This window comes from Chelonia mydas, chromosome 6, assembly GCF_015237465.2.
Source record: "Chelonia mydas isolate rCheMyd1 chromosome 6, rCheMyd1.pri.v2, whole genome shotgun sequence".
Lineage (NCBI taxonomy): Eukaryota > Metazoa > Chordata > Testudines > Cheloniidae > Chelonia > Chelonia mydas.
Genome location: NC_051246.2, coordinates 89,865,901 through 89,889,153, shown reverse-complemented (window position 1 = coordinate 89,889,153; position 23,253 = coordinate 89,865,901). Strand labels below are relative to the sequence as shown.

The 23,253-nt window shown below is 42.1% G+C and overlaps 1 protein-coding gene across 1 annotated transcript; it reads right to left on the bottom strand.

Annotated features, from left to right (window-relative positions):
• Nucleotides 1-10,252: 10,252 nt before the first annotated feature.
• On the bottom strand, nucleotides 10,253-23,242 carry PNN (pinin, desmosome associated protein). Its single transcript, XM_007065237.4, has 9 exons — nucleotides 22,409-23,242; nucleotides 21,555-21,626; nucleotides 21,049-21,114; nucleotides 17,507-17,579; nucleotides 17,334-17,428; nucleotides 15,938-16,013; nucleotides 14,671-14,826; nucleotides 14,446-14,584; nucleotides 10,253-12,656 (listed from the first exon to the last, which is right to left on the bottom strand). The coding sequence occupies exons 1-9, from the start codon at nucleotides 22,789-22,791 to the stop codon at nucleotides 11,365-11,367; spliced, it is 2,352 nt and encodes a 783-aa protein (XP_007065299.2). The 5' UTR covers nucleotides 22,792-23,242; the 3' UTR covers nucleotides 10,253-11,364.
• Between the last annotated feature and the right edge of the window lie 11 nt (nucleotides 23,243-23,253).

Genomic DNA, 23,253 nt, shown 5'->3' with positions numbered 1-23,253 from the left:
CCTGGGGCATCTTTGTAAGGCCTCTCTTCTACCATTTTTCAACCTCCCTGATGTCAAGGTCTGCCCCAGTCTCCCTTCTGTGGTGTCACCCTTCCTTTCCACCTGCACCAGTCTCTCTCCCCTCTCCATACTGTCCCCAGCCCATAGTGTTCCTCCCTTGCCTGACAGTGTCCACATCCATTTCCCTCCCTAGTGCCCCTACCTTTCTCTCAACAGTCCCCCAAGGTGTGCCCCCCTCTTTGCTCTCCACCACAAGGTATGCATACTACTTTCCCCTTGCCTTGCTATCTCTTCTCTCTCACCAGTACCTGCCACTGTTTTGAGGGTGACAGAGTTAAGGTGAGCGACACAGACAATGCTAATGGCTGCTGCCTTCTGCCCTCCCTAGCTTCCCCAGTTTTGTTGCAGGCAGAAGCACAGAGCAGTGAATGGGGGGGCATCTGGCAGTCAGAGCAGTGAGACTAGATCTAGAACAGACAGATGCAGACTCTAGTGACAGGAGGAGAAAACTGCAGCCAGTTTTTGTTCTCACTCCCCACAGGCAACGCAACAGGTCAAAGGAAGAGACCTTAGAACATATCTGTTTACAACAGGAAACTCAAAATCTCTCAGCTGATCCCCTCCCCTTCACTAAATTCTCTCCCCTCCCTACTGCAACAGTTTCTCTCTGCCATTTAGGAAATGGGGAATGGCATATAAAGCATTTCAATTTAAAAAAATCAGGAAGATAATATTCCTGACTTTAATTATTATTATTTGTATTGTGGATCAAAATGCCTAGGCCCACATGCAAAAGAAGACAGAATATCTGTCCCAAAGAGATTTAAATCTGGATAACAGTGGGTCTCTTGAACTGTCCACTTTCCAGCTTCTCTTTTCCTCTATTCTGTGGTATGCCTAAATCCTAACATGGAACAGAGGGTAGAAAATAATTACTGGCCTGGGAAAATTGGAGTTTTATTCCCAAGTACAACATGCAATTGCTATGCTTAAAAATGGTAAATCCAAGCACCTTAGCCTAAAATTAGTTCAACTGTGTAGTTCTATGAAGAAGCCAAATAATGAAATCCAAGCTTAGACCTCTAGACCATGTTACTTTAAAAATTTGTTAAACTTTATCTGAAAATGGTTGATTTATCCTTCATACCAATAGGAAGCTACTGAGTCCAAAGCATGTCTAAACCAGTTCCAGAGTCAGCGTGTGACTCTTCTAATGGATGTGTTAAAAGGCTTTAACTAAACATGGCTATTCAAATTATGCTATCTGCAGTTTTCCAAAGTTTTCTGTTTGGCGTTTACTGTGGACTTTGATAGACTGCAAAAATATCTAGTGAGTCTCCAGAGGTAAAACATGGGCTTTTTTTTGTGACTCTAGGTGATATATATGGGATTTTACAGTAGCTATTGTTTAAAAAAAAGACCAGGTGCATAATTTTCAAGCCTTCTGTGTGGAACAAGAATGTCCCGACCACAGACATCCATGACAAGAGTTTATGATCCTATTATCCACTTTTTAGATTTGAAGCTGTTAAAGGCTGTTTGGAAGCACCCTGATCCCCCTTCTGTATCGATTATTTTTTGTTGTGTGATTTCAATAATGAATCAAATTTAGATTAATTATTCTCTTTTCCTGTTTATAATTTTAAGTCCCAGACCCGTAGTCTTTATGAAGACATAATTCTCAGTTATCTTTGAACTAAGCTCAAAGGTAATAGTTAATGGAGTTTATCATAACAGGCTTCCAAAGGACAAAGTTGAAAACTTTTAGCAGATATAAAATGTGCTGTATATTTTACTTCCACTTTGCAAGTTAAAGACCAGACACATTCTTGCAGTAATTAAGCATGGACTGTGTCAGTGTACATGCAAAGATACAGGAATATTAATGAAAACATAGGAAATGTATATTGATTGACCTATTTATAGAAATGTTCAATATGCAAACCTGAGAACCATGCTCACAAATCTCAAAACTTTATAAGATTTGTGCATCTTTCTGCCATGTGACATATAGAAATATATATACTTATGGCTTATTTTTAACAAGACGTTAAACAATAAAGATTTCTTGTACATAGGTTGACATTTTGAGTGCTATCAGCTGCATATAATATTAAATACATTATATAGAAAACAAAAAAGTTACTGAATTTTGTTATTTTTCATAACTGCCCATTACATGGTGGACAATGTTGTATCTGTGTCTGTCCCAGGATATTATCGAGACAAGGTGGATGAGGTAATATCTCTTATTGGAACAACTTCTGTTGGTGATACAGACAAGCTATCAAGCCACACAGAGCTCGTCTTCCTCAAACCCCTGGGTTATACTAGTAGCATTAAGCATTTATGTTGAAGAATTTAAAGATTATCAGGCATAAAACAACTAATATTTAAATATAAGACCAGAAATAAAATTAGAGAAAAATAATTTTAATTAAGCACAATTATTTGCCAAACTACCAACACAACCTGACAAGGGACAAGAAACTGCTGGTTATTAACTGTCACTCATTTTACTTCAATTATTTTTGCTTTACATAGTACATGGTTTCAGAGTGGTAGCCATGTTAGTCTGTATCAGCAAAAACAACAAGGAGTCCTTGTGGCACCTTAGAGACTAACAAATTTATTTGGGCATAAGCTTTCGTGGGCTAAAACCCACTTCATCAGTTGCTGATAGTTGACCATAGTGCCCTGTGGGAAAACATATTACAGAAAATTTGAACAGCCCACCAACACATCCTGCCAAGCAGTCATTTTGGTCTGTGCACCCCCAGCTACCAGAGCCAGCAATATGAAGGAGGCAACTTTTGAAGAACTTCTCTTGCTTGCGCTTTCACTCCTGTGTCAAGAGAGAGGCAGAGCTTTTGTGAGATGCTGGTGGATATTTTGGCAGCATTTTCTCATCCACCAAAGGCACCTGACGGAGCTTATGATGGAGCAGGAGGACAAGGACACAGACAGGGCAGACTCGAACTTGCTGATGCTCCTCATGACACTTGGTATACCCTCTGATGCCCCCTTGTGGACTGGTGCTTCTGAAGCAGGGCCCAAGCACAGACCTGGTGGGACCACATCATCATGCAGACCTGGGATGACTAGCAGTGGGTCCAGAACTTTTGCATGATGAAAGCTGCATTGCTGGAGCTTTATGAGCAGTTTGCCCCAACCCTCCATCATAAAGACATTTGCATGAGAGCAGCCTCACCAGTACAGAAGTGGGTTGCTATACCCCAGACTGCTACAGATCCGTTGCCAACCAGTCTGGTGTTGGAAAGTTGACTATGGATAAAGTGGTGGTGGAGTTTCTGAGGCAATCAGGCATGTGGTTTATCCCAAGGTGGTGAGCATAAACAATATTGCTGAAGTAACTGCTGGCTTTGAGAGAATGCAGTTTCCAAACTGCACCAGGGTCATTGATCGGACTCGTGGTCCCCGTAGTTTGCCCTCCTCAAGGAGCATGAGTACATAAACCACAAAGGATACTACTCCATTGTTATGCAGGCTCGCAGACACAAAAGTCTATTTATGAATGTCAACGTGGGATGCACAGGAAAAGTTCATGATGTCTGGATTTTTTGCCAATTGGAAGTCTACATTCATGGGCAGGCTGGGATACTATTCCCACCAAATGACATTGTCATAAATGGAGTTACTGTCCCCACTGTTATTCTGGGAGACACTATGTATCCCCTTTGTCTTGCCCTATGAATCCATACGCTGTTTTGAGAGGCCCTGTCAAAAGATGGTTTAATTACACTCTCAGCAGGTGTAGAATGGTTGTTGAATGTCAGTGGACATGCTACAAAAAGCTTTTTCTATCATTTTAGGCCTTTCATATTTTGGAGGACATAACACTTCTTTTGGTCCCTGATTGGGAAAGGGAGGTGTTATTCCAAGCTGCCAGTGGGAAACCTGCGGTGTATGCAACCAAAGTATTCTACTGTACAGTGACTGACAAGCACATATCGGAGTGCAGTGGGCTGGTCAGCTACCCAGGTAGCCCTGGAAAATACGACCTTCCCCACATGGATTAGCCTATTATGACTGCATGTAAACACGTCACAGCCATTCTCCTAGCCTCTCCCACCCCACAACACTTATCTGGACAAAATTTCAAACGCTAGTCAACTGAAATGGACTAGATTTGTAAATGGAACACATTTTCCCCTCCCCACCACAGTTCGCTGTTTCCAGCAGGTTCATTACACTATTGAGCAGTTCCAGAGCAGCGTACTTACAGACATGGCAATGCAAGGTTATTATTTGTAAGAAACAGGAATGCACTAGCAAAAATCTGCACCTTTCTAGTAAAAATTCACTTTCAAGGAGTTTTTACTGTTTGCATTTCCAGGTTGCCATTTTGAACTCCATGTATGGGGGGGAAAGAGGGAGGGAGCCAAGCTGCTGGCATACAATTCACCATTAGTGGCTACACACAACTAGCTTGGGGCTTTTAATAACTTTTGCATTGGTTCATAGAATGGAAATCCCTTCCACTCCTACATTAATAAACATTAAAATGGAGCCAGAAACTTACCAGGCTCTGGGGCAGCTTCTGTCCTTTCTAGATCTCCTGCAGGCTCTGTAGTGGGCTGTTCCTCAAGAGGGGCATCGAAAGGCTCCTCCAAGAAAGGCCCCAGGACATGCTGCTGCTGCTCCTACAGTAAAGTCTCCTCTGGGACTGGTTTCAGAAACAGAGTCACTGCGCTGGCCTTACTTGGCACCTTCTGCTGGCTCCGATCAGTTTCCATACTAGACTCTGGGGCCAGCCAGTCACCATCCTGGTTGACCAGGGATCATCATGCACCACAGTTAGCTCCGTGTTTGACGCAGTATTCAGCACCCAGTCAAACTCCTCATAAAACAGGCATGATGTCAACAAGTAGTCCAAAGTGTTGTTCTGGTCCCTGGTTTTCGGGTACTCATTCTTGAGAAATGTAATCTGGTCCCTGCATTGGTCATTAGTCCGGTAAATTTGCAACACTGCCAGTTTCTTCATTATTTGTTGGTATGCATGGTCATTCCTGGTACTCTTACTAAAGTCTACTGTTTTGCTGGCTTGCACCAGAGATTTACCCAAATCTGGCTGTGCTCCCGTGACCATGAAGCAGCATGCTCTGTAAAAGACTTCTTCTGTTCAGTCTCCATTGGAAACACAGAAAGCTTTGTGATAGTGTGTTTGCAGCTTGGTGGTCAGAAGACAATGGAAAGGTTAAACACTGACTCACTAAGCTCCTGCACTACACTCAGGTGGGTTGCTTGTGTGTCCCTTGAGTCAACCGGGTGATTCTTGGACTAGAGAAGACAAAGGAAGTTGGCCCATGGGATTGTGGGATACTTTTGGTGGACTCCCAGGATCCAAGTCTGCGGGACTGCATCAACACTGCAAAACAATAGGGCTCTAACCCTGGGTCCTGGCTAGACTCAAGCTCGAACCCTCCACCCCTGCAGGGTACTAGGAGCCTAGGTCTGAGCCTGAGACGTGTGTGTAGACGGAAGGGAGGTTTGGACTGTAGACTGAGTATGAGCCTAGGCTTACATTGCAGTGTAAACATGCCCTAAGTAATTTGCCCACAGTCACACATGACAATTGTAGTAGAATCAAGAATTGGGCCCAGATCTCTGAATTCTAACCCAATGCTTTAACCCTAACACTATCCTTTTTCCTCTTTACATGTGTAGAAATCACTTGATGGCCAGTTGAAAATCTGAAGAAGTGGAGTTTTTTACGCAGGAAAGCTTATGCCCAAATAAAACTGTTAGTCTTTAAGGTATCACCGGACTCCTCGTTGTTTTAATTGAAAATGTGTTAGTCTGAGAATGGAATTTTGCTCTGCGTGGTTTTCTACAGTTCAATGATTTTTATTTTGTAAACATTTACTTCCAATTTCCTTTAAAGATAAGAAGTTTTAAGAGTTAATGGCAAAGACATTAGCTTATGTAAATAACAGGGATTTTTCTGAGTGATGTGGCATTAGTGCACATTTGCTGCATTTCATCTATGTAGCTCTATACATCATTCATGAACAATCTACCTGCAGACTTTTGGTTTTAGCACAAAAGGACTCAGCTACTTTGGAACATCAGATTAGAAGATGGAGGGTGTTAGACACCAGATTTAAAAAAAAAGTTTAGTTCAGTTTATATTTCCTGTTACTATTTGATTAATGGGTGCTGATCAATATGCAGGGCCAATGGAAAATTGTATCCTGGAACGGTTGTGGGGCTTCACTTTATGACAAAATACAGAAAAAACAACCCATCCTCTCATCTACTCTATTAATCTTAGGCCATGTCTACACTAGCAACTATGTCAGCAAAACTGTTGTTGCTCAGGGATATGAAAAAAACACTCATCTGGGTGACGTAAATTTTGCCGGCATAAGTGGTAGTCTGCACAGCACTATGTCCACTGGTCGTTGGGGGTAATTTAATTATGTTGACAAGAGAGCTTTCTCCTATCGGCATAGAGCGGCTACGTGAGAGATCTTACAGTGGTGCAGTTGCGCAGCTGTAAGCTCCCTAGTGTAGACACGGCCTTAGTCACAACATTATTACCCTGGTGAAATATCCAACGCCATGACACTATGTATGGAGTAAACTGCATGGTAAGCATTGTTTACTTTTTAGAGAACAGGAATGAAAGCAAGTAGCAGCTAGACCTACTTTGATGGAAATAGAAAATTATGTACATTCTCTAGGTAATAAATGACATCCTGAGCCTGTACATTTGACATGGCAATGAAGAAAGACTCTCAAATTCATTCCTCTAATTGCTGAATAAAAACTTGGCAAAGTTTAGAGGGAAGTCAGGTCCCAGAGACTGTATTCAGCTTTTCTGTCTGCCAAGCCTTGCTTTCATTTGCCAGACCCAATAAGGCACAAATTTTTAACAGTGAGAGTAATTCTCTATTGGAACAATTTACAAGGGGTCATCATAGATTCATCACATGCAATTTTTAAATCAAAATTGGATTTTTTTCCCCCTAAAAGATATGCTCTCTTTCAAACAGGAATTACTTTAGGGAAGTCTTATGGCCTATGTTATGCAGATCAGACCAGCAGATCACAATGGTCTCTTCTAACTTTATAATCTATGAACGCCCACACAACGTAAATACCATTTTTTGTTTAAATAAAACCTTAACTTCTGTCAGACTGTTTGTATACCTTGGCAGCAGTCTCTCGTAGACTGATCATGAATGTCAGGTACCTCAGATTTCCCTAAAAGAGGATTTTCTAGTCATAATTTTAAGGCCAGAATGGACCATCATAATCATCTAGTCTGATCACCTGGAAAACACAAACAATATACTTACTATGCTGATCAGTACTTAAAAGGTTAAGTGTTTTAGTCTCATTGCCAAATTATCCAAACAGCTGTTGAGACTGGAAAGAGAATGGGACCTTTCCCTGTCTCTAATCCTCATCTCCAGACAGGAAATTGGACTCTTCCTATGCCTGCTGAGAGCAGCTGCCTAATGACTCCATGCACTCTATTTCTGGAGACCTAGCAATCACTATGGAAATATTCAATTTAAGATGCTATTTTCAATACTGGTTGAAGCAAGTGATTGCTTTTCCCTATCTTTAAAAAAAAAAAAAATTCTGAATAGACATCTCACAGCTACATGGTCCAGAATATGTTATGCAGGAAGGACGGGACTTCAGCTTTTAGAGAAGTTACTGAAAAGACTACAAAACAACTTACTGCTGCTGACAAACGTGGCTCTGTTTTAGTTTTGTTTGCAAGCATCTTGCTTTTGGGAAATTTAGTTTTTCTGACCATATCATACATAAATGTCTGGGTCTGAATAGACAGGACAATTTTAGTAAGGCTGGCTGTGAACAGTGCAGCAATGTGAGCTTACTGTATTTATATAGTGGCCACTAATATCATGACAAAATCTCTTGCATCTGAAGTATTAAGCTATCACATACACCATCTACACTATTACTCTGCAAAACTAGAACCAATTAACCAAGTACCTCTCTAATTTACATTCAAACCAGGTAAGAAATAAACTGTCTTTTTTTTTTTTCCTTTTGTCAAAACTTATTGCTGCCTGAAATAGGACCTAAACCTAAAATAAGAATTAAATTTAATCAATCCACTGTCTAATTGATTAACCACTGCATTGCTACTGTAGGTTGAACTAGTGCATTCCTTCAGACCTATGTACTGTGGTGTCTGGTTAGCACAGCTCACTTCTTGTCCAGGACTCTGCTATTACTCAACACTTCCTGGACAAAAAGCAAACCGCTCAACTGTGTTGACAGAATAAAGGGCAGCTTTTTAAGAAGATGGACACTATTTTGCAACTTATGGTTAAAATGGCAAAAAAGGTAAAATGGCTTCTAAAAATGGAATCTGAAATAGGCAGTTAACTAAATTATGGAAGCTAAGGACATGCTTGCTAATAGTTTCCCTGTAAACAACAGAATTGCTGATAAATTTAAAATGTAGCATTTTCCAACTGAGACAGGGACAGCTGAATTTGTCTCCCCTACATCTAATTATAATCTGCAAGACAGAATCCCCAATGCAGATTATGCACAAATTCTTCTGCAGGTATTAGATTAACCCATCTCAGCTCTGAACCATTGTTTAAAAAAAACAGAAGGGGAAATGAGTTTGCACTGACAGGCAAAAAGAAAAAGCAGCAGCAATTCCAGAGAAGCAAAAGCAAAAGCACACAGAAGGGAAGTGTCATGGAAGATCCCAATTGAAAGGAATGCTAGCTGTTTAGTGCAAGGCAGAAACTTCAGCAGCATCACCCTTGCATAACATCCACTCTCAGCACTTAATTTCATTCTTGGGTAGTCAAGTATTCTTTAAGCAAAGGAGTCCACTGTTCTACACTACTATGAAATGATGGGTCAGGCTGAACGATTTGAAGTGGATCTGCAGAATTAAACTGAAAGATGAATTAAGCACAAGGGGAGTTTGGCACAAGCATGGCAGTTGATTGTATCTCCCTTCTGAAATGGTTCTAGGATTTCCTGAAGATATTTATGAGTGAATCATTCTCAGATTCATCTTACCAAGCCCATCCCACCCTCACTTCCTGGGACACGCAGCACAAATGTGTTTTGTTCAGTTTTTAACTTATACAGTAGTTTTGCCATTCACCTTTTTTGTTTTGGATAGAACTTCACAGGTTGTAAAGGGAACAGGCACCTTCAAATACCACGTATACTGCATGCAGATGATGTTAGCTTTTTTGTTTGCGGTGTTGTTGTAGCCATGGTACTCCCAGGATATAAAAGACAACAGGGATGATGTAATATCTTTCACTAGACCAACTTTTGTTGGTAGAGGACAAGCTATGGAGCCCAAGAGAGGTGCTCTTCAGGTCTAGAGAAGATAACCAGAGTGCCCAAGCTAAACACAAGGTAGAACAGATTGTTAAACATAAGGGGTTCACACATGCTGGAAGAAACCACTTATAACGAAGTGACCAATTAACACCTCAGCAGTGGTAGGAGAATGAGGGGCTAGTAGGCAGCAGAATGTTTTATAAATTGTTGTAACGGCCATAAAACCATAGTATCTGTTAAGTCAATGGTTTTTAGTGTTCTGCAGTTATGAATTTAAGTTCCCAGGCTTGTCTTCTGAAGATGGTGTACCGGTTTCTTTTGAGGGTGAGGACAGAGGTCAGATATGAAGTGAACGCTTTGTAAAAAGTATTCACCCACAGGTGTGAGTCTTATTTTTCAGTGCAATTTTGATGCAAAGTGATTACGTGGGTGAAACGAGACAGTAGTTAGGGCATATAATGCAGTGGATGAGGTATACCACATTGTGATATGCCTGTATAGGACTCATGGAAACCTGCACAACACCTTCAAAAGGCAAGCCTGGGAATTTAAATTAATAATTCTACTGGACAGTAAAAACCATTAACTTAACAGAGACTCTGATTTTATGGTCCATTACAACAATCTGTATTATACCTGGCTCCCTCCATTTTCCTATAACTGCCAAGGTGTTAATTGCCCACTTCATTTTAAGAGGTCTCCTACACCATGTGAAGACCTTATGCTTCATCTTTCCCACCTTGTACTTAGTTTGGACACTCTGGTTACCTTCTCCAGACCTGAAGTGAAGCTCTGTGAAGCCAGAAAGCTTGTTCTCTTCACCAAACAGAAGTTGGTCTAATACAAGATATTACCTCTCTCACCTTGTGTCTCTCAGTGTTAGCCTTTACAGATTAGTATGAGCAGAAACAGTCTTAAGCATCCATTCAGTAGTCTAATAAGCCACATTTATTTGCACATTTACAGAACAGGCCAACAGGTATGTCATTATTTCATACAAAATTATAAAAACAAAGTCACCTTGATACACCATACTGCTTTATTTGGAACTTACACACTTCCCTATCAAATACATTCAAAAAGTATCCTTGAACACAAAACATTGGTATTAGTCCCAGATAACTCCAACATAATATTCATAGTGGCACACAGGGATCAAAGTTTCATCAGTGGTGAACAAATATAAGACCTAGTTAAAAATGACCAGAGGTCTTGGCCTTTTCCACCACTAGCCAACAAAGCAGGGAGATCACTAAACAGACATTGTTTTCAGAACATAGTTGTAAACATAACCTGAGCACCTGCAGAGGACAGAGTAGCATTCCAGACTCTCTGACTCTGTCTTGGTCTACATTAGCATTTTTATTTAACTACTGCTCATATGTGGGTTGGAGAAACATTTGTAAAATGGGGAAATAAATCAAGCTAGAATTGGTTAGGGTGGGGAAGAAAGTAAAGGAGTGAAAACAGATTGTTCACTTCCCCCTCTCTGTCCTGCTTTGGGAAGTTGAGGCTATCTTTAGCGGGACTTTGAATTCCAATTCTTGCCAGGGATGGAGGAGAGAAGGTAGAATGGTAATTATTCTAGGCAACAATGTTATAAAAGCTCCTAAAATATGTAGATGGAAAGTTAAGTGTCAACAGGACATCTCAAACCATTTATTTAAAATGCACATTTATTTCTACAAAAAAGATGTATGATACAGAAGTAGAAGTGATCACACCAATTTAAAGATTTACCTATTAAAATATACAGAGATTCTTAATGAGTACAGGATATTTAAAAAAGATGCAAAGGGGGGGGATTAATTCTTTTATTTTTACAGTTTTCTGGAACTTCACATAATTTTGATAAGTAACCTTTTACAAAATTATGTAAAAAGTACAAGATGCCTGGTAAACGGTCTGCATTTTTCCAAAAGACTTTTTACAGCATGCATTTGTTAAGGCAGCCTTCTCCTCCTCATAAGGAATCCTTTTACTCATCAAGTAATCTTCTGCTGCAAAGATTAGGCTAAGGAAGTTTAGTCTCTTCTGTTAACGCCTTTTGTCTTTCCTGTCTGATTTACGGTCTCTTTCACTCCGTGAAGTTCTTTTGCCTGACCGACTATTTTCTGACACAGACCTCTTTCTGTCAGACCTTGAACTTTTATCCTTTGATCCTTTTGTATCTCTGCTACTACCTTTTGAAGACTTGTGACTTCTGTCTAGTCCTGAAGCATCCCTTCGCTTCCTATCCAAGCTCCTCCTGTGCTTTCTATCCCTATTATGACCCCGTCCTCTGCTTCGACTTCTGCTCTCACTGCTGCTAGTGCTACTGCTGCTACTGTCTCTGCTACTACTTCCACTCGTGCTACTGCTGCTGCTGGAACTACTCCGACTACTGCTGCTGCCACTGCTGGAACTGCTGCCACTACTACTGCTGGTTGAGCTACTACTACTAGTACTAGTGCTGCTGCTACGACTTCGACTCTTGCTAGTCTTGTTCCTTGTCCTACCCCTGCTTCTACTCCTAGTTTTACTCTTAATTTCTACGCTCGTCGCCTGGATCTGATCAGATTGCAACTCACCCAGCTTTACAGACACCGCAGCGATTTCCTCCTGGTCTGCCCGAGGCTCTTGATCTTGAATGGACTGAGACAATGGTGGAGGCTGTGGCAGTGGCACAGACTCTGGCTGGGGCTGTATCTCTGCCTCAGGCTCTGGCTGGGCTTCAGGCTCCTTTTCCTGTTTCTCTTCAGGTTCAGCTTCAATTTCTGGTTTGTTAGCTGTCTCCTTTTCAGGAGAATCAGCGTTAAGCTCTTTTGCTGGCTGAGCTTCAGACTCAGCTTCTGGTTCCACTTCCTTGCTATTTTCACTTTCTAATGGTTCTACACTATCAGCCTCATTCATCTCCATCATATCCTGCTCGTTATCCACTGGCTGAGAACTCTCACCTTCCTCTCTTACAACCATGACCTCTTCACGCTGACTATCCTGCTGCCTGTCATTCTCCTTCACCTCACCTCTCTCTTCTACCTTATCCTCAATTTCATGTTTCTGCTCCTCCTCCTCCTCCTGTTCTCTCTCTGCATCACTATGACCTGCCCCTATTTTCACCTTTTCCTCCCCTGCCTCCTCCATTTCTACATCATTGTTCTGGTTACCTGTCTCCATCTCTTCCACCTGCTGAGCCACCTTACCCTCTTCCTGCTCCTTGTTCTGCTCTTCTTTCTTTTCTTCATTGTGCACCTCCTGCTGTTCTTTTTCCTTTACAGACTGTCTTCTGGGCCTGGCCTCCATTTTGTTAATTTGTTCTGCAAACTCATTGCGTCTATTTTCAAATATTGCTGGAGAACAAGAGGCAAACAAGAAAGAGTAAATTTCAGAATAACCTGTCAAAGTTAAGACTGAAATCTTACTTTATTCCCAAACATGTGTTTATGAATTGTAAAATACTATGTTCCTGTTATCGTTTCAAAGTGTTGTGCCATTCAAGTGTAATGCAAAAGATGACAATAGTTTACCAAGAAAGTAAAAGGGGACAGAGGTAGGTAAATTTAAGCCCAAATTTTAGATTTTATGAAAAGCTATCCAAAAAAATTGGTCAACAGATGTTCAACATTTCTAGAATTCCAATGAAGAATTTTGACTGATTTAAACATTAATAGCTTTAAAAACTAAACATCAGAATATAGGTTTCCTTGGGCCTAATTTTAAAGCCTGATCCAAACCAAACTAGACCATAGCCAATCCAAAGCCAACCTGAACATGTTGGGTTGTTTTCAAACAAAATAAAAACCACTTGTATTCCGGTCAGATTGCAAGGGTCTAGCCACTGACCTGGACTCCATTTTCTTTACTTTGTTTCCTCCGTGGAGCCACCCGGGCTAATTACCACTGACCCCTCATGCCACCTCAACCTAGTGCCCCACAAATGAAGGGTGTCTGCTTCTCCCTGGGTTGCTGTCCTGAACCTGTGCTCAGTGCTGACACCCATCCTTGGGGCCCAGCTCCTGCTGGCCTCCTCACTGCACAGTGCAGCGAGGTGAAGGCGGCCGGCAGGAAAGGGGAATGCAACTGCTGTCATGCCGACACAATGAGCAAGAGGAGGTAATCAGAGACTACCTGACCTGACCTAAGCCCAGGAGCGTCAAGCTGTTTTCAACTCAACCCTAATGCTTGTAGCTGGGTCTGGTCAAGTTTGGACTGGTTTACGAGACTAACACCAGAGCATTTTCACTTCAGTACTCATACTATTGGCACTGACTAGGTTCCATTGTCTAAACTGGATGAAATGAAAGTAGTAAGAGCCTAAATGGCAAAAAGTAAATTAGTTGTTTAAAAAACTCATTTTTATTAATAAGGTATTTGTACATGTGAACTAGTTTTAAACGAGAACGTAACTTGACAGCATTCCTTTCAGCTAGAAAGGTCAGTCAGAATGATATAATCCCAATATAGAAAAAAGGCTTTGAGGGAGCGAGATCTCATGTTTAAGAAGATTCAAGGAAAATATTACAATTGATAAATTCTCAACTGAATTATCCCCTTTCAAAAAACCCGTAAGATGCTCAGTATCACACATACTGATCTATTCTATATTGTTTCCTGAAAGAAAACTTAGATAGTTATTCTGAGGAAAAGGGTGCACGCACATATATATATATATTTTTAAGATCAATACTTTAAAAAATTGTTTAAGTTATCACAGAAGAGCTAATTTGTTCTGTTCCTCAGAACACACAAGTTGCTGACTCCTTGGTAACACTTACATTTTCACACATGCTCGCTCCATGGAATGTGCCTCCTTACCTTCTTGCCTCATTAGCATTTACAGGTGAGACATGGCTACGGGCGATAACATGAAGCAAAGAATACAACACACACACCTTTAAAAGGCTATATGCATACACCACTTCTCAATTAATTTTGCACTAGATAATGACTTCTTTAAAAAAAGGCGTTAAGTGACAAAAACAATCTCACCCCACTTCTCCATCAACCACTGTTTAGAAATGTAAAATTTGTTCTGGTAAAGGAATTAAGATATTGAAATTCAAAAAGTTAAAGAAAATACATATCTTGCTTGAGGGAGGGGAGTACGCTCACACTCCTTTTCCTCCATATACCACCTACCATTCATTTTTTTTTGCGAATCATCTATTAGCTTTTGCGTAGCGGGACACATCCTGCCAGGTATATAGAAGAGATGGGGCCTTGTCCTGGTTCTTATATATTTAATTATTTTGGCATTATGTTCATTCCATTCTTCTTGCTGAGAAACAAAGGAAAAAAATGTAAGATACACAAGAGTGTACTTTACATAAAAGAAGTACTGAGAGTAAAAGTGAGAATACTCACCAGTTGAGCAAGTTCAACCTTTTGTTCCAATAGACGCAGTTCTGTCTGTTTAGCACGCCTTTCTTCAAACAATTCTCGCCTCTCATTTTCAACCTGCTTTCTCTCCTCCTCTGCCTGCACTTCAAGCTTTTGTTCAATTTCTTGACGTCTCTTTTGCTGAAGGTAAATAAGGTATTGTCTTAGCATTGTCTTCTAGTGTTGAAAAGGTAGTCTTGATCAGTTTTGTAAGTATAAAGAGTTACATAAATGTTACATGCAGTTACACTATGGAGTGAAATATATATATTCTTCCTTTAAACACAAGTTAAGATAGAATTCAGAAGCTAGCTAGCAACCTGTAGAAAAATTCTGACCTCGGTTTAAGACCAAACAGTTGTCTCAATAGGAAAGAATTCAGAACTGCAACTTATCAATAATTGTTAAATAGTTAATTTTACCTAAGCAATTATTCTTTTTTTTAAAAAAAAAATCCTATCATCCATTTGGGATCAGGCTGACCAACCACCAAAAATGCTTTTCTAGTTTAAATGCTTATCTAGTAATAAGTTACAGCTCTACTAACAATGGCTTTATCAATACCACAGGAGACTCACACATCTATTTACTGAAAATGGGAAGGTTTACAATACATGTTATAGAAAAATCATTGACTTGTGCACATAAGTGGCACAGCACAATTACATTCTTATGCACTTTTGGCACAGTTGCCGATGGTTTACAAAATCAGAACACAGAAATAGAATCACTGCATCTTAAGTCAATGATTATCTTTAACAACTGTTTCATTTTGTATTAACAGTAATAGACCACTTGTTTGACGGGTTAGATATCACGGACAGCCTTTTAGTTGGCTACAAGTGCCATTCACTTTGAAATTACTCCAAGTACTCAATACCAAGAGAAAAATGTTATCCTTTTCCTGCTCTGCATGTTTTAGAACATGATGCTTTCTTAAAATTTCCTATGAGCATATACTATTTATCACTTGTGTCATGACAACTGGGGACAAAGCTCAGAGTTTCGCAGCACTTTGAAATCCTAAAAGAAAGAAGAGTCCTTACCTAGTTTTTACAGCTTTTCAGTTCAAAGCAGCTTTAAAAGCTTCTTAAAAACTCTTGGGCCCCTGGGGTCAGGATGTCTCACTATAAGCAATGCATGCATCATGGGAATTTTTCACTCCATGCACTGAAGAAGTAACTGCCTAATTTTGCCTCACTTGCTTTAGTTGTGTCAGATTATAGCATATAATATTAAGAGAAACAAGTACCCTCTCAGTAGCAACTGTGGATTCTTGTTTAAATTTCTGAAGAGTGCCCATCAACAAGCCAAATATACGTCGATTCCTGAATAAAAGATAAAACACTTTTTGAGTCTCAGTTTAAAACAGAGGGTTTTTGCTTGCATGAACACTGAGGGAAATTATTGTATATTCGTGACACCTATTTCTATAGGGTCACTAACATTCCAAGGCCACAAGAAAGAGGTATGGACTGTGCCCACAGTGTAGAACATAATTAATAATGTATACTTTGACGTAAGTGTACACTTTGCTTTACCAAATAGGCTAAGACATGATCTATGTCCAGAAGACCTCACGCTAACAGTTCAGGTAACAGTGTGGAAAAATAACTACTGAAGAATTCATTGTAAAATACATACATGGAAAAAGTGGATTTTAAGGAAGGATTTAGAAAAGGGCACAAAAAAATTAAAAGCAAAAGACTGTTCCAAGTGCAGGGAATAGCAGAAAGACGAAAGCTGAACTGACTGTTTAGTCTAATAGGGGGATCCATGGACTGGAAGAGTCTGGGTTCTGTCATTGGACTATTGTGTGAACTTAGGAAAGTCATTTCACTTCTCTGTGCCTCCATTTCCCCAGCCATCCTATTTCTGTCAGCCGGGGAAAGGACCACCTATCACTATGTGTTTGCGCAAAACCTTATGCAATGGAGTGTCACACATTCAGTGGTAGGGGCTGACTCTCTCTCTCACTTGACTCTAGAGGCTGGGAATAAAAGTTCACTGACGACAGCCTAGTTGTGATCTTGTCCAACTGCAGAATGTACTTGACAATTATAAGACTTGTTTAAAGTAAATACATTTACTTCCTTCCCCTATCCATAAACTCACTCCTCCATGCCTCCCATTACTGCCTTTTTCTGAATATTCTTCTTCCCGACCCAATACCTCTTTTCCCTGCCTTTACGATTTTCCCCCTTGTCCCTTACTTTTAGGAACTATGCCCCTCCCCTTTAAGGGATACTGCCTCTCCCAACAGAAAATCTCTCCCCCTCACTATTTTTGGGTGAGGAGATAGGGTACCAGAAGCAATTACTTCTCTTAGTATGGAGCCACAGGGCTCACCCTGAGCAGCAAAAGCCAGGCAGGAAGAAAGAAGAGAACAGGAGCAGAGTCCTGAAGTCTTTGTAGGGAGGGGAGAGGCACGTGAGAACTGAGGACAAAGCATTCTCTATCATGTAATCCATTTTAAGAAGTGTACCTAGGCTACGTTTACTTTCAAGGTAGCCTTTCAAAGTCACCTGTCATGTATAAATATTGCCTTCAGGAACCATATGAAAAATTTTAAAAATCATACTATGTTCCATGTTAGGAGACAGAACATGTGAAGGTGCCACATAAGCATAAGGAAAATAGATTTGTACCTTTGTTTTCCCTTCTCATCCATAGTTTGATCCTGAATTAGGTCTCGACGTGTTCGCTCTTTGGAGGTAGCAACAACAGAAGATTGCAACGCCGGCTACAAGAACAACAAAACAATTAGTTCGTGTTCCATCTACGCACTTGTGTGCCAAATGCCCACTCTCTCAATTGTTACCTTTTTAACATCTTCATCCTCTGCGTCGCTTTCATGGCGTGATTCTCTCCTTGTCCGACGTTCCCCACCCAGCCTGAAGAGAAAATACAAGAGTCAAACATCATCATTTGAGATTGAAACAAGAATAAAGGAAAGTTTACATCCCAATAGAAACGGCACTTTTCAAGACTGCTGCAGCCAAGTGCATCAAGATTTCCCATAAATTCTCATCGTCCAGAAGTTTAGAAGATAGCCAATAAATAGTGCTCAGGCTACAGTTTTGCATATGGAACTCCAGTGTCAGAGAACACAAGTATTACAGTTTACAAACAGTACCTTAAATTGCTTTAAACAGTATCTAGTAAAGTAAAAGACAGGACTGCCTGTTTAGGTATTTATTGTACACCCAATACATCACTATCCTCGGTTTTATTCCCAGTTTATAACCTCTCTGTGCTTAAGTTTAGTAAGTATTTACATACTGCACTTCAGGGTGGAGTTCAAAGGCTTCAGAATTTGTAAATGGTTTTGAAATTTCAGGAGAAAATGTTCCTTAAGTTATCTAAAATGGATGAAATCCTCACAATAAATTAATCCCTGAAACACTGCAATTTTCCAGATAATGTGATCAATATTTCAGTGTAAGCATTTTTTGCAGAATTAAGTGTTAACTTTATAACAAATTTTAACCCAGAACAATTATTCTCCAAAGTTAAAACCCTAAAAGGTGGTCTTAGAAGAAGCAGACTAGTACAGTACCGCAATATGATTTTTTTTAGTGAAAATGATTGATGATCAAGCAGCAAAATGCTTTAAAACGAAGTAATTTCTAACTACTTTTGAGAGAAATATGGCACCAGTTCAGAAAAGCACTTACCGGTAAGTACATGTGTAAGTGCTTTGCTGAATCCAGGTCTTAATAAAGAACAACAAGCCTACAAATTAACAGAGCTATTCCCAATTTTTATCTCCTGGTATTTCTGTATCACAAGGCCAACCTAAAGTATGAACTCTTCATACTTCAAGACAGACTGCATCCATATATGCGATGTTTTAAGATACCTTTGAAACAAATGCAGATCTTGTTTTTCTAAAAGAGTACACAATGAACACAACTACGGAACTCCTTTAAAATTCCACAAACAAAACCAACTGATGAGACCTTATTGCTGAACTGCAGCCAAACAGAAAGTGTTTCTGACTGAAGAGAATCAGTTACACAAGAATAAACTTGGGCAAAGCAAAACAAAATTTTATGAGATTCTATTCCTGTGTGTTGGTTGTGTTTATTTAAGATGTCTCCTTCACAACCCGGTTTCTTTGAGCCTTCTATAAAGTCAAACCTAGGTAAAATTGTTGCTACAGAATGTTGCAGTGTGACAAGTTCTACCCAATATCTGCACTGTATGATCACACAGAAAAAATTTCAAGAGGAGAAAGTCCTTATCAAGAGCCATGAAGTCAGCACCAAGCTCCTCAAACATACTCACACGCACTGAATTTGGCAGTGATACATACTAAATTCTGGGGCAAGAAAGTCTACTGAACTGACTAAGAAATAAAATCACTGCTGTGTTCCTTACGTTATTAAAGGTGACCTACAAAGAAAAAAATAGAGGACATGCTCACCTATAACTGAAGTTCTTTGAAATGGACTCTACACATTCACTCTCTTGGGTTGCACTATGGTGCAGTTCCAGTGGTTGAATGGTTCATTGCAGTGTCACCCAAGTGTCCTAACATCCCCTCCTTCACTGTTCCTGAATGTTCTGAGGGTAAAGCTATAAAAGTGGGTGTGGCGTTCTGGCCAGCTCAGTTCCTTTCACCGCCTTCTCAGGTCTGTGACTGCAATAAAGACTTCACAGACAATGGGTAGGGAGTGTGAATGTGTAGAGTCCATCTTGAAGGACTCCAGTGACAGGCAAGTAACCTCTATTTCTTCTTCGAGTGGCATCTATACACGCCCACTCTTGGGACAGTCTGATGAGTGGTACAGTGAAATGAGGAAAGTGGGACACTTAAACACTGACTGAAGTACAGCTCTGCTGGACTGTGCAGCACATCCAGATGCTGAATCAAGGGAGTAATGTTTAGAGAATGTGTGTACAGAGCTCCAAGTTCCAGCTCTGCAGTTTTCAACAAGCACACACTCAAAGAGGCTGCCTTAGCCTAGTTAAATGTGTCTTTTAATGTTGCAGGAAGAGGGACAGAAGGTAGTTTGTAGTTCTCTAATACAGAGCCTAACCCAGGGGTCTCAAACACGTGGCCCGCGGGGTTATTTCCTGCAGCCCTCCAAGCTCCCTCCCCGAGTTATTTTGTGCGGCCCACCAAGCTCCCCGCCCTCCCACACCGCATCCCCCGCTCCTCTGCCTACCTCCAGGCACTTAGCGCTTACCAGGAGGGAGGGGGGAGGAGCAGGGAGCCACGTGCTCGGGGAGGAGGCGGAGATTTGGGGAAGGGATTGGAATAGGGGCAGGGAGGGGGCGGAGTTGGGGTGGGGACTTTGAAGAAGGGGTGAGAAGAGGCAGGGCAGGGGTGGGGCCTGTCAGTGATGCGGCCCTTGGGCCAATGTACTAGTTCTCATGTGGCACGCCTGGGGATTCGAGTTTGAGATCCCTGGCCTAACCCATTTAGGCAAGCATTTAAAATAACCTGACCTTTACTATTCACTTTCAAGGCTATGGACAGATTAGGTGATTTAAATCCGGGGTCTTAAACATGCATGCGGCCCATGGGGTACATTCTGAGCCTCCTGCACACCACAAAACAGCTGATTGGGAGGTGCGGGGAGGGAGGGGCTGATTGGCGGGGCTGCCAGCGGGCGGGAGGCGCTGGGAGCTGATGTATTACTGTAGCTCTTTGGCAATGTACATTGGTAAATTCTGGCTCCTTCTCAGGCTGGCCACCCCGGGTTAAACCATTACAATTTTGATGTGTAAAAGAAGCCATAGTTCTCTGCCCCAGCAAACAGATACTCAAACTGCCTGCACTGTCAAACTTCTACCACTGTATTCAATGAAAAAAATATTAGCAAAAACATTCAGTTAGTATGTTCAGCAGTTAATGTTGACAATTAAGCATTTTAGATTTCAGTGTTAACACCCCATTGAGCTGCGGGGAGGGGGAGGCAGTTTACACCCATATATTACTTCAGAACCATTAAAGGATGCGTATATAAGTTACCACTCAAATTCTACATCTGATTGCACTCCTTCACAATTATAGAACATACCTGTAGTGGAACCAGAGACTTAAAATGGAAAGCAAATACTAACCTTATAGTCCATTGTATTGCATTTTATAGTTAGGAAAATGAGACAAGATTTCATCAAAGGTGAGACGGACATGTTAATACACAGACAGGGAATCATACCCTTACTGGTGCAACAGTGATCTTCCAAAAACATTAGTGACAACAGTGTCTTAAATTTGGAATGGTTAATCTTTAAACAGGTAATTGTAAAGCCCCCAAACTAACAATTACCAGTTCTGAGAATTTAAATTTGCTAAATCATAATGACCTTTTACCTGAGTAAAGTTTTTATGTCGACCTTTGTACCTACCTACTGGTTGCCCCTTCAAGATCCCTCTGTTTGGCTGGGGGTCCTCCACTATCCGAGAATCCACGCCTAAAAAAAATACAAGACTTAAGACAGGAAGTAGTAGTCTGAGCAGAGACCTGGAAGCTGGAGCTCCGGAGTTCCCAATGCATGTCTGTCACTTATTCAATTGCGACCCTAGGTAAGTCAAACCTCCTGCCTGTGTGGTTAATGCTTGCCTACCTCGCAGAAAATAACAAGCATAATAATTCACTATATTTTGGTAACAGCCAAATTATATAGCACTCTCCAAACACAAAGTAAATGCCCTATATTAGTGGCATTAAGTACACAATTACCCTATAATTTTGACCCTCCAACACCTGATATTCTACTATGGGAAAGTATCATTTAGCCAGGGCAGACAGTTGGCCACAAAATAAGCAAGCGTCTCATGTAGTCACAGCTAAAGCTAGCACGTACATAAACATGTAGTAACTTTTATTTTATCTAATTCTGAAGTTTCTTACCTTAGCAATATGCTACCACGCCCTCTACCTCCACCAGGGCCTGTGATGGTCAATAATCTACCTTGAGCGGGCCTGGAAGAAATGTACTAGGTGTTAGAACTTGACCAAGGTAAGCAAATACATGCTCTCTCTGGCTGCCTGCACGGCCTCACACACCAGACATGGACTGTGACAGAGCCTTGCTTGGAAAAACCTTGCCCGGGGGGAGCAACAGCACAAACCTTGGGGAGGTGCACAGGGACGTGATTGCCACTTGGGGTCGCCAGCATTGTATTTAAAATAAAAAAGGGGGGCTGTTTTCGCACCTTACCCCTCCTCTCAATATCATTAATTAATAATAATGAAGAAGAAAAAGAAAAAGAAGAAGAAGCGCTCACCTACATTCATGAAAAAATAAGGGACTTTTGTGTGTCCCTTAGACTCGTTACCGACCCTGCGGGCAAATCACACGCACCGGGTCCCTGCAATCCCGAGGTGGCGAGAGTCGATCCAACGCCCTGCCCAGCAAGCCCACAGGAGCAGCAAGGAAAGCGGCGGGGAGCCCCCGTATGCACGCTAGAGGGAGGCCGCAGCGCAGGCCAGGGCGCTCCAGGGGTGTGTGTGGGGGGTCTCCCGCGCTCACGGGTCGGAACCTGGTGCCCGAAGCAAGAAGGGGCGCCGGGCTGTGGCCTGGGGAGCCCCCAAACGCGCGAACAGGCGGCGGGGTTTGCTGCCAGGGTCGGACATGCGCGGCCCCATCGCTCCCCCAGAAAAGGAGCCGGCAAAGCTCGCGCTGACCGCTAGGGCCCGGCCCAGCCGCCGCCCCCGCCCGCAGCCTCGGGGCGCGCGCCCACCCAGCCCCGGCCTCGCCTCACCTCACATCGTTGGGGTCCCGGCCCGTGAGTTTGCGGATATTCTCATCCACGTGCTTGAGGCTCTCCTTGGCCTTCTCCAGCTGCTCCTGCAGCGCGCGCACCGCCACCGCCATCCCGCCAGCAGCGCGGCCTAGCCAGGGGCCTAGCGCAAAGCACCGCTGGGTAACGGGGAGAGACGCTCCGCCTACAGGCAACTCGTCCCGCTCTGTAACCCGCCAATCACAGAGCTCAAAGCCAGAGTGACACCAATAGCCAACCACCGACCATCCGCGCCCGCCAATCACCAAACCCCGACGAAGAACGACACCTCCCACCGCCAAGAATCGCCCGACTCGTCTGCCAATTAAAGAGCCCCATGACGGAGTGACACCCCCACAGCCCATCACCAGTCGCCTTTGCCTACCATATCTGCGAATCACCAAACGGACGAAAAAAATGACACCGCTCGAAACCAACCAGCACAGTTTCCTTCCTTCAGGTCAACCAATCAGAAGCGGAGTAATACTGCCCATCTCCACCCACTCCGAACTAATCCCAACTTTCCCACCGAGGCGCCTCAAAGGCAAGAGGCAGAACTAACAGGTCTGGGCAGTAGCCAATCAGCTCCTACTTTGTTATAAGTGAACCAATAACAAGGCATTTTATTTGGAAACAAGAAAAGAAGAGCGATCGCCCGCCCGCCCGGCCTGGTGTGTAGCCAGTCAGCGCGCGCGCTGTTTGCTTCTTTCTCTTGGAGCCGCCCCCTCGTGAGCTGCCTCGCCCATGGGGCGAACTGGTTGCGGAGGAGCCGAGAGCCGGCCGGGCTGCTAGTCTCGCGGGGCAAGGCGAGCCGCCTGCTTGGCGCT

Excerpts from the sequence above, each read along its gene's own strand:
- PNN (XM_007065237.4), bottom strand. The coding sequence starts at position 22,791 with ATGGGCTGTGGGGGTGTCACTCCGTCATGGGGCTCTTTAATTGGCAGA. Across the intron at positions 16,014-17,333 it reads GATGAGAAGGGAAAACAAAG|GAATCGACGTATATTTGGCT; the intron begins GTACAAATCTAT and ends TCTTTTATTCAG. Across the intron at positions 12,657-14,445 it reads TTCGCAAAAAAAAATGAATG|CAATATTTGAAAATAGACGC; the intron begins GTAGGTGGTATA and ends CTTGTTCTCCAG.